Source organism: Schistocerca gregaria, chromosome 4 (assembly GCF_023897955.1).
Source record: "Schistocerca gregaria isolate iqSchGreg1 chromosome 4, iqSchGreg1.2, whole genome shotgun sequence".
In the NCBI taxonomy this organism is placed as follows: domain Eukaryota; kingdom Metazoa; phylum Arthropoda; class Insecta; order Orthoptera; family Acrididae; genus Schistocerca; species Schistocerca gregaria.
In genome coordinates this window covers 41252877-41265245 of record NC_064923.1, presented here as the reverse complement: position 1 = coordinate 41265245, position 12369 = coordinate 41252877, and the positions used below count along the sequence as shown (strand labels likewise).

The window sequence follows — 12369 nt, the reverse complement described above, 5'->3', positions numbered from 1 at the left end:
AAGACAAGGCGCCGACTGCAAATGAACCTTCAGGCGGACAAAAGCCTGCTCACACCGGTCGGACCAACAAAAGGGGACGTTTTTGCGTAACAGTTGATGTAGAGGATAAGCTACCGCCGTTGCGGATGGAACGAATTTGTGATAATAAGCAATCTTGCCTAGAAACGCCTGAAGTTCTTTGACCGTAGACAGCTGGGGTAGAGCATTAATGGCCGCAACGTGCCGACGGAGAGGATGTATACCCTCACGGGACAAGTGGAAACCAAGATACTCAATGGAGGGTTGGAAGAACTGTGACTTGTCCAGATTGCACCTCAACCCAGCCGAATGCAAAACCCGAAACAGTGAACGTAAATTACGAAGGTGCTTCTCAGTGGAGGCTCCCGTGACAACAATGTCATCCAGATAGTTTATGCAGCCGGGAATGGAAGCCGTGAGGTGTTCCAAAAACCGCTGAAAAATGGCCAGTGCGCTAGCGACACCAAATGGTAATCGCTGGTACTGATACAACCCACAAGGAGTGTTGATAACGAGAAATTCCTTGGAAGTAGCGTCCAATGGCAACTGATGGTACGCCTCCGATAAGCCAAGTTTGGAAAAGAACTGGCCCCCGCGAGCTTGGTAAACAACTCCTCAGGATGGGGAAGAGGATAAGTGTCAATGAGGCTCTGAGCGTTGACGGTGGCTTTAAAGTCACCACACAATCCCAGACTTGTAGGCAGTGGAAGCATCAAACTGGCCCATGATAGGAAAATTCTGTTTATTATAAGTCCTCAGATTTCGCGTAACTGGAGACAAAGGAGGGGAGCCCAACGCCAAATACGTGCGAGAATTAATGAGAGTTACTGCAGAGCCAGTGTCCACTTGCATGCGGATGTGTTTATTCAGAACACGAACAGTAACAAACAACTTATTTGTTTGAGAAAGCACACAGTGAACATCCATGTCCGACGCCTCATCCTCGTCGACAGGAAATTTATGGGACTGACACATAGAAGCAATGTGGCCTTTTTTCCTACATGAATTACATGTGGCCCAACGTTTTGGACACGCTGCCCTGTCGTGCTGTACAAAACAACGGGGGCAAGAAGGAAGTGCAGAACGAACCGGCTTCTGTGGTTGCTGGTTTCGCTGCGAGCGTTGCGGCCCAACGCGACGTTGTTGGCGCGAGTGAACCGCCGCCACATTGTCGTTCTCCTGTGAAACAGGCAAATTGCCCGTGTCGAGAGTTGACTGTACAGCGCCTACATCACACCATGCGTCGATTTGCGCGCCAGCAGCGTGAGGCACTTCAAAGGATTGAGCGATGCTTAGAACTTCGGACAACGACGGGTTTGGCAGTTGGAGGGCACGTTGTTGAACTTCTTTATCAGGAGCAAGCCGTAGAATAGCATCCCTAACCATTATGTCAGCATAAGACTCGTGACAAACTGACATTTCCTACTCAGACCGTGTAGTTCTGCCGCCCAAGCCCGGTGAAATTGATGGGGCTGTTTACGACACCGGTAGAACGCCACGCGGGTGGCAACGACGTGGGTGTTTTTTCGATAATAGTCAGACAATAAGTCACACATTTCTTGGAAGGACAGGGAGGCAGCTTCCAACAGAGGGGCTAACTGAGATAGCAGCTGATAGACTCGAGGGGAAATCCAAGATAGAAATAACGACTTACACATAGGAGCGTCGACAACGCCGAAAGCCAAGAAGTGTTGCCGCAAACGCTTCTCATAATCCTCCCAGTCTTCAGCAGCCTCGTCGTAAGGAGGGAATGGAGGCGGAGAAGAGGAAGACAGATGATGAGTAAGCGACGTCGACAACACCTGAATCGCTGCCGTCAGCTGTGTTTGTTGTTCAATGAGTGCTTGCATAAGCTGTTCCATGTCTGCCCCGTCACGAACATGCAAATCCACAACGCAGTGAAAATATCCCATCCTCGTCGCCAAAAAGTGTTATAGCCTTTAATCACAATAATTGCGTGGATTTTCACACTCTCTCTTAGAAACAATAGCTGATCACATGATAACAACTCAGTCTCTCATATTCGACTGCCGTGCCGTGACATACGGCCGGCGCCATTCGTAGCTAGGTGGCGCTCCCGCGCTCAGCTGATTTGCGGAGCTCCTCTATCGCCGTTTGTGCGTACTGTCATGGCGGCACTGGTAAATGTCGTGGTACTATCACAACAATAAGTTGACCACATAAATCTTTGGTACACATACATCAAATAACTTTGAAATTACAAACATGGAAATAGACTCTCATAAATTGACCGTAACCTATGACAGACAAATCATGAGAATAAAACCTAACAGTCAAAAAAATCGCACAGTTTCTCTCATAAGGCACCTGGAGATCAGTATGCAGTGGTGGAATATGTAAACACTGAAGTGGCTTACAGCAGGCTGCAGCTAGCCTTTCATCAGTACAGGTGGCTGCCTCACATGATACACTGCCCTGCACCTCATGCTAGGTGGCACACAGTGTACGCTCATGATGTTGTAATCTTTAGAAAGATCGATGATGTATTTTCAGTACCAGTGTCCTGTGCACCTACAAAAGAAACCATAGATGAAGAGCTTTAGATAACATACTATATCTCCAAGACTAAAGACAATATTAGATTCAACATGTAAGAAGAATGGAATTTTTCACACTGCAATGATGAAATTCTAAATTATTTGAAAGGATAATGATAATTTTTTGTTTGTGGGAAACTACTTTAAAATTTGTATGTTTCTTCTATGTTTCCTTATAATATTCTATTGCCAGTAATTAAAATAGAAGTTTTCATGTAGATAGGAAACTACTGTGCAGAATTGGCTTCGCTGCAGCCACATTTGTATACTGACAGCCTCTTCCAGAAGAAAAGACGGAGACAGAAGATGATGAGGAGGGAGCAGGTGACAAAAGGATGGATCTTATGGAACTTCAATACTACTTTGAGCAAGCAGGGGCAGGATTATCAAAAAATGAAATGTTCTGCACATCAGCAGCACTTTACAACTTGGGTCAACGAGAAATCATAAAGAAGTACAGGTACTATTAACCTTTAATTGTTTTACTGAAATTCTGTAAAATTGTTATTCACTTTTGTGAACTTCTATTTTTGTAGTATCTAACAAATTACAACAACTTTTAACATCCTTTCAGAGTTTCCTGGTATACATATTTTTTATGTTTTTTTAAAGGTCGTATTGATTGTACCTTATCCATACATATGTTATATGTGTAATTAGTTTTTCCATAGTTATTGCATGCATCCATTAACATATTTACCAGTGGTTACCAAGCAGTATCTGATCATATTGTGGCATCTTAGTGTGCCACTGAAGATTCCCAACCATTTTTTTTTTTAATTTACATAAAAAGTTGCTGACTTTCACAATGTCTGTAGAAATTTTGTTATATTATTTGATGATCATTGTGTTCTAAGGTAAGGCAAGCAATGAGGAACATTTTCAGCTGGATAGAATTAACACATACAGCCGAAAGAAAATGGAAGATGGTTCTTAAAATCAAAGAGATAAGGTAAAAAAGGTAATCCAACAATGTGTGAACTAAAGAAGCAGTTTATTTGTCTACACATCAAAGCACTCATCACGTGTGACCAACTATTCCCACCTAGGTTTGAGAGCCAGCCTGTCTGATTTACTCTCTCTCAGACAAACCCAGAAACATCCTTCATGCCCTTAAAATACCTTGTCCCAATCACACTCTTCACACTCACAATATTTTCATTGACCTATCTTCTAGCAGCCTGACACTTTCAGAATTTATGGTCAGCTCAAATTTCCCAATATTTGGCCCCAAATTCAGGTTTAATGGACTTGTCAAGAACCTCCATCATTTACCTGTTCTTTTCAATAGAAACATTTCTTCACCACCCATCTGCCTGAAAACAGCCACATCAAAGTGTACATAGAAAATTACGTACCCTCTTGCAACCTCTATCTATTTGTGTTCCTTCCCCACCCCTCTTTCCTCACAGCTACATCTCAGTTTGTTGTTGTAGTCTTCAGGCTGAAGACTGATGTGATGTAGCTATCCATACTTCTCCATCCTATTAGATTAATATAGATGAACTCTTCATTCCACAGACCCACATTAAGGAGATCCTCGTGGATGTGGAACATGTCAGATTTTTATTTTGTGTGATGTTAATAAAAATAATACAGTAATAATAATAATAATAATAATAATAATAATAATAATACATCAATAAAATGGTTCTGTTTAGAAGTTTTTCAGTGCGGTAGAAGGTGTTGGCCAAAAGTAAGTTGTTCAGGTTCCTCTCAAGCTTGCTGGTGTAAATATGTACACTCCTGGAAATTGAAATAAGAACACCGTGAATTCATTGTCCCAGGAAGGGGAAACTTTATTGACACATTTCTGGGGTCAGATACATCACATGATCACACTGACAGAACCACAGGCACATAGACACAGGCAACAGAGCATGCACAATGTCGGCACTAGTACAGTGTATATCCACCTTTCGCAGCAATGCAGGCTGCTATTCTCCCATGGAGACGATCGTAGAGATGCTGGATGTAGTCCTGTGGAACGGCTTGCCATGCCATTTCCACCTGGCGCCTCAGTTGGACCAGCGTTCGTGCTGGACGTGCAGACCGCGTCAGACGACGCTTCATCCAGTCCCAAACATGCTCAATGGGGGACAGATCCGGAGATCTTGCTGGCCAGGGTAGTTGACTTACACCTTCTAGAGCACGTTGGGTGGCACGGGATACATGCGGACGTGCATTGTCCTGTTGGAACAGCAAGTTCCCTTGCCGGTCTAGGAATGGTAGAACGATGGGTTTGATGACGGTTTAGATGTACCGTACACTATTCAGTGTCCCCTCAACGATCACCAGAGGTGTACGGCCAGTGTAGGAGATCGCTCCCCACACCATGATGCCGGGTGTTGGCCCTGTGTGCCTCGGTCGTATTTAGTCCTGATTGTGGCGCTCACCTGCACGGCGCCAAACACGCATACGACCATCATTGGCACCAAGGCAGAAGCGACTCTCATCGCTGAAGACGACACGTCTCCATTCGTCCCTCCATTCACACCTGTTGCGACACCACTGTAGGCGGGCTGCACGATGTTGGGGCGTGAGCGGAAGACGGCCTAACGGTGTGCGGGACCGCATCCCAGCTTCATGGAGACGGTTGCGAATGGTCCTCGCCGATACCCCAGGAGCAACAGTGTCCCTAATTTGCTGGGAAGTGGCGGTGCGGTCCCCTACGGCACTCTGTACGATCCTACGGTCTTAGCGTGCATCCGTGCGTCGCTGCGGTCCGGTCCCAGGTCGACGGGCACGTGCACCTTCCGCCGACCACTGGCGACAACATCGATGTACTGTGGAGACCTCACGCCCCACGTGTTGAGCAATTCGGCGGTACGTCCACCCGGCCTCCCGCATGCCCACTATACGCCCTCGCTCAAAGTCCGTCAGGTGCACATACGGTTCACGTCCATGCTGTCGCGGCATGCTACTAGTGTTAAAGACTGCGATGAAGCTCCGTATGCCACGGGAAACTGGCTGACACTGATGGCGGCGATGCATAAATGCAGCGCAGCTAGCGCCATTCGACGGCCAACACCGCGGTTCCTGGTGTGTCCGCTGTGCCGTGCGTGTGATCATTGCTTGTACAGCCCTCTCGCAGTGTCCGGAGCAAGTATGGTGGGTCTGACACACCGGTGTCAATGTGTTCTTTTTTCCATTTCCAGGAGTGTATATTCGCTCATCAGTCAAACTCTCATGTGTGACAAAATACAGACAGACTTGAACTGCTAATAACTAAGAGGCTAATAATGCATAAACAGTAGTTAGGCCCACAATGGATAGATCATGTCTGCATGTGTTTGTCATATGGTATCTGTTTTGCCTGTGATGTCACTGTAACAGTGTAGGCAAATGCAGGTGATTTTTATGATTTAGCATTTATATAGACTGAAGACCACAACAACAACAACATAGGGCATTGATTGAGGTGTCAATGTCAGAAGCATGCAGACCACTGCTAAGCCCAAAGTGGAAAAAAAAAGAAAATGTCAGACTATACATGGAAATTAGTATGAAACTGAAAGTTACGAAATAATAAACAATTTCATGTCATATGACTATGGTGTGGCAGGGGCAGGGGTAGGGGTAAAATACAGGGAGCGAAAGGCTATTTACAATTTGTACAGAAACCAGATGGCAGTTATTAGAGTCGAGGGGCATGAAAGGAGAGCAGTGGTTGAGAAGGGAGTGAGACAGGGTTGTAGCCTCTCCCTGATGTTATTCAATCTGTATATTGAGCAAGCAGTAAAGGAAACAAAAGAAAAATTCGGAATAGGAATAAAAATCCATGGAGAAGAAATAAAAACTTTGAGGTTCGCCGATGACATTGTAATTCTGCCAGAGACAGCAAAGGACATGGAAGAGCAGTTGAATGGAATGGACAGTGTCTTGAGAGGAGTATTTAAGATGAACGTCAACAAAAGCAAAAGGAGGATAATGGAATGTAGTCAAATTAAATCAGGTGATGCTGAGAGAATTAGATTAGGAAATGATACGCTTAAAGTAGTAAATGAGTTTTGCTATTTGGGGACCAAAATAACTGATGATGGTTGAAGTAAAGAGGATTTAAAATTTAGACTGGCAATGGTAAGGAAAGCATTACTGAAAAAGAGAAATTTGTTGACATTGAGTATAGATTTAAGTGTCAGGAAGTCGTTTCTGAAAGTATTTGTATGGAGTGTAGCCATGTACGGAAGTGAATAATGGATGATAAATAGTTTGGACAAGAAGAGAATAGAAGCTTTCAAAATGTGGTACTACAGAAAAATGCTTTAGATTAGACGGGTAGATCACATAACTAATGAGGAGGTACGGAATTGAATTGGGGTGAAGAGGAGTTTGTGGCACAACTTGAGAAGAAGAAGGGATTGGTTGGTAGGACATGTTCTGAGGCATCAGGGGATGACCAATTTAGTATTGGAGGGCAGCATGGAGGGTAAAAATCGTAGAGAGAGACCAAGAGATGAATACACTAAGCAGATTCAGAAGGATGTGGGTTGCAGTAGGTACTGGGAGATGAAGAAGCTTGCACAGGATAGAGTAGCATGGACAGCTGCATCAAACCAGTCTCAGGACTGAAGACCACAACAACAATGTGACTTTGAAATATGCTTGGAACTATATAAAACCTAAGTCAGGGGAAAGTTCATTACAAAAGGAGTCTAAAAAGCCTAAACAATCCAGTGCCAAGCAAATGTAGAGCTATGGCAGTGTCAAAAATGAAATGAAAAAATGACTCAGTAGACACATCAGCCATCGTGGAGCATACATTGATGGAAGGTACTATGGACGACTGTGATGTTACTGTTAATTAAATTACATATTAACACGAAACACTTTTTACGATTTTATCATGGCTTGACACAACAAATCCATGGTGCGGATCTGAATTATGCAAACAGGAGTTTTTATTGTTGCTGGTAAGTTGTTGGTAAAGTGTGTTAGTAGACAAGATTTGGAAGTACAGCATTTAAGTTTCTTCTTGTTTCTATTATTGACCGTTCTTGTTTCTGGTATTGATTTTGTGAACTGAGCTGTTTATTGGGAAAAGGAATATATTGTTTACAATAAATAACAGAACGCAGCATGTCATTCTCAATGGAGAGAAGTCTTCCGAAGTAAGAGTGATTTCAGGTGTGCCGCAGGGGAGTGTCGTAGGACTGTTACTATTCACAATATACATAAATGACCTTGTGGATGACATCGGAAGTTCACTGAGGCTTTTTGCGGATGATGCTATGGTATATCGAGAGGTTCTAACATTGGAAAATTGTACTGTAATGCAGGAGGATCTGCAGTGAATTGACGCGTGGTGCAGGGAATGGCAATTGAATCTCAATGTAGACAAGTGTAATGTGCTGCAAATACATAGAAAGATAGATCCCTTATCATTTAGCTACAATATAGCAGGTCAGCAACTGGAAGCAGTTAATTCCATAAATTATCTGGGAGTATGCATTAGGAGTGATTTAAAATGGAATGATCATATAGTTGATCGTTCGTTGGTAAAGCAGATGCCAGACTGAGATTCATTGGAAGAATCCTAAGAAAATGCTATCCAAAAACAAAGGAAGTAGGTTATAAGTACGCTTGTTCGCTCACTGCTTGAATACTGCTCAGCAGTGTGGGATCCATACCAGATAGGGTTGACAGAAGAGATAGAGAAGGTCCAACAGAGAGCAGCGCGCTTCGTTACAGGATCATTTAGTAATCGTGAAAGCATTACGGAGAAAATAGATAAACTCCAGTGGAAGACTGCAGGAGAGACGCTCAGTAGCTTGGTATGGGCTTTTGATGAAGTTTTGAGAACATAATTTCACTGAAGACTCAAGCAGTATATTGTAGCTCCTACGTATATCTTGCAAAGAGACCATGAGGATAAAATCAGAGAGATTAGAGTCCACACAGAAGCATAGCGACAATCCTTCTTTCCACGAACAATACGAGACTGGAATTGAAGGGAGAACCGATAGAGGTACTCAAGGTACCCTCCGCCACACACCGCAGGTGGCTTGTGGAGTATGGATGTAGATGTAGATGTAGAATGTCATCTAGTAATTTTGAAAATTTCTGCCAATTAGCTTTTTTGAAGTTGTACCTTCGTCTGAAAGGGATTTCTTGAGGTCTGACTTGTGGGAGAACTTGACACATAATGGGTCGATGTTGTGTATTTGGTATTGGCTTATAGACAGATTTAGTGCAGGTATGAAAAATACTTTCACTTAGAAAAAGCAGATCCAGATTGTAGCCAGTTCCCAGCGTCCACTGTAGAAAGAATGAGGTAGTTTTCTGTCATGAAGGAGGGAGAGATGGAAAGCTTCAGCCCACAGAAGGACAGCCTCACCATTTTCCTCTTGAGTGTACCCCCAAACGTGGCTATGACTGTTAAAATCACCTATCACAACAGAAGCTTTCCTTGTAATAAAATTTTCAGGTGGGGAGAAGGAAAAATCTGTTGTTGGAAGTTTATATACTGATGTGTCTGTATAGATCAATACGAGAATTTTGTTAGCATCGTTAACGCTTCCTCCCGAACATCAATTCCAAGGGTATGCAGAATGAACTATATCAAGGGTAAAACACCTGAAATGGCCATTCTTGTTTAAGAATACTACAGGAAGTTTGAAGAAGATCCTTTCAGTGAAGCCACATCAAGCCTTGCACAGAATGTCCTCTCTTCAATATCTGAGGCTAAGAGAGAAGAATGGGTACAATTAATTGTTGACTGTGACACAAGTAAAAGTAGCAAAAAGGCCTGGAGGCTATTACATCACCTGAGTAATGATAACACTCAGGTCAAAACATATGTTAAGAGTAAACCAGACCAAATTCCTCACCAACTCCTCATTAATGGCAAAGCAACTAAATCCAGAAATACAGAGAGGAACCAATTATTCAGGCAAATGGATCAAGAGAATAGTATCTTATCTCCTTCTTTCTCTCTTGAAGAATTGAATTCAGCTCTGAATAAATGTAAATTGGGAAAAGCAGCAGGACTGGATGACATTAGAGCTGAGCAAATCAAGAATTTTGGTCCTGCTGCAATGCTTTGGTTACGGGAGTTTATGAACAACTGTATTCGAGAATGCAAGTATGGCAAAAAGCAAGAGAAATTGCCACACCAAAACCAGGAAAGGATAGGAAAGATCCCAAAAATTATAGACCTATCTCCTTACTCTGTCACCTCTACAAAATACTGGAGAGGCTCATTCTTCAGAGAATGATTAGAAAGGTGGAGCCTCTTCTAATAGCACAGCAAGCAGGTTTCAGAGAAGCGAAAAGTTGCACATCTCAAATATTAAACTTAACACAACATATCTAAGATGGATATGAGAAACGGCTCATGACAGGTGCTGTCTTTATCGATCTATCCACTGCTTAATGATACAATCAACCATCGGCTCCTTCTGAATAAAGTTTATGATGTAACTTCACACTCATGTGAAATATTAGAAACCTCCTCCAGAACCGCAGATTTTTTGTGGAATTTCAGGGTAATAAAAGAAGATGGAGAACTCAGAAAAATGGGCTACCACAAGGCAGCGTGCTTTCGCTGCTATTATTCAACATCTATACCAACAATCAACCTATCCCTGAAGGAACTTGATGCTTTATTTATGCTGATGACTGCACTATCACTACTCAGGCTGACTGTTTTGAGATTGTAGAACATACACCATCAAAATCTTTCCACCTGAAGAATAAAAAGGCTAATAGATCCTTAAATATATCCTGGGGAGGCATCGTACTCAAACATAATCCTACTCCCAGATATCTTGGTGTAACTGTGGATTGTGCCCTATATAAAAAGCATTGCCTAAACACCAAACAGAAAGCGGTAGCCAGAAATAACTTAGTGTAAAAATTGACTGGTATGTCATGGAGTGCTAACCCATGCACTGTGCACTCAAGCGCACTAGCTCTTTGTTATTCCACTGCTGAATATGCATGTTCGGTATGGTACAAGTCCAGTCATGCCAGTCAGGATTATTATGGGTTGCTTAAGACCTACTCCTGTGGTCAAACTCAATTGCCTTGCTGGCATAGCTTCTCCTGAAATCAGACATCAGGTAGCTGCGAGATATGAGAAAAGTAAGGCCACAATGAAGGAAGCCCATCCACTATATGGTCATCAGCTTGCACATCCTAGGCTGAAATTAAGAAAGAGCTTCTTGACAACTACTGAGTCTCTCATCAGAATCCACATACAGCAAGGATCTCGCGATGGCAGGAGAAATGTCGGTATTTGGGAGAATGGATGGCTCCAAAGGAACAACTTCTCCCTGGACATTCGGAGAAGAGGTCAATACGGAGGTGTCTCAATAGATTACGATCAAACACAATGAGATACAAGACCAATCTGTGGACTTGGGGTTTCTCTGTGGACTCAGTTCTTTACCAGTGTCGCATTGAGCAGAGTAACAGCTATTTCCTTCAATGCTCTTCATCACCATCCACCTGCACCATGGAAGACCTTATGAGAGCTACACCAAATTCACTTGAGGAATCCAATTTTTGATTGATATTTCTGTACTTTTGACACGATAAATAAATAAATGTCATTTAGGAAAACTACTGAGAGGCATAGTTAGTATACCCAATTAATTTAATAGTCTTCTACAGGAAGAGTTTGACACAGCACTGAAAGAGCTGAGTCGAAACAAGGCCCCCAGAGTAGACAACATTCCATTAGAACTACTGACGGCCTTGGGAGAGCCAGTCCTGACAAAACTCTACCATCTGGTGAGCAAGATGTATGAAACAGGCGAAATACCCTCAGACTTCAAGAAGAATATAATAATTCCAATCCCAAAGAAAGCAGGTGTTGACAGATGTGAAAATTACCGAACAATCAGTTTAATAAGCCATAGCTGCAAAATACTAACACGAATTCTTTACAGACGAATGGAAAAACTAGTAGAAGCCGACCTCGGGGAAGATCAGTTTGGATTCCGTAGAAATACTGGAACACGTGAGGCAATACTGACCTTATGACTTATCTTAGAAGCTAAATTAAGGAAAGGCAAACCTATGTTTCTAGCATTCCTAGACTTAGAGAAAACTTTTGACAATGTTGACTGGAATACTCTCTTTCAAATTCTACAGGTGGCAGGGATAAAATACAGGGAGCGAAAGGCTATTTAGAATTTGTACAGAAACCAGATGGCAATTATAAGAGTCGAGGGACATGAAAGGGAAGCAGTGGTTGGGAAGGGAGTAAGACAGCGTTGTAGCCTCTCCCCGATGTTATTCAATCTGTATATTGAGCAAGCAGTAAAGGAAACAAAACAAAAATTCGGAGTAGGTATTAAAATCCATGGAGAAGAAATAAAAACTTTGAGGTTCGCCGATGACATTGTAATTCTGTCAGAGACAGCAAAGGACTTGGAAGAGCAGTTGAATGGAATGGACAGTGTCTTGAGAGGAGTATATAAGATGAACATCAACAAAAGCAAAACAAGGAAAATTGAATGTAGTCGAATTAAGTCGGGTGATGCTGAGGGAATTAGATTAGGAAATGAGACACTTAAAGTAGTAAAGAAGCTTTGCTATGTGGGGAGCAAAATATCTGATGATGGTCGAAGTAGAGAGGACATAAAATGTAGACTGGCAATGGCAAGGAAAGCGTTTCTGAAGAAGAGAAATTTGTTAACATCGAGTATAGACTTAAGTGTCAGGAAGACTTTTCTGGAAGTATTTGTATTGACTCTAGCCATGTATGGAAATGAAACATGGACGATAAGTAGTTTGGAGAAGAAGAGAATAGAAGCTTTTGAAATGTGGTGCTACAGAAGAATGC

The 12369-nt window shown here is 42.6% G+C and overlaps 1 protein-coding gene across 2 annotated transcripts in view; it reads left to right on the top strand.

Moving 5' to 3' along the window:
* The window catches only part of LOC126267338 (radial spoke head protein 6 homolog A), a 355206-nt gene that overhangs the window by 119393 nt on the left and 223444 nt on the right, over positions 1 to 12369 (top strand). For both annotated transcript variants that reach the window (XM_049972452.1, XM_049972451.1), the window contains exon 3: positions 2852 to 3036. In XM_049972452.1, the coding sequence (XP_049828409.1) occupies positions 2852 to 3036 (185 nt within the window). The remainder of the gene's footprint in view (positions 1 to 2851; positions 3037 to 12369) is intronic.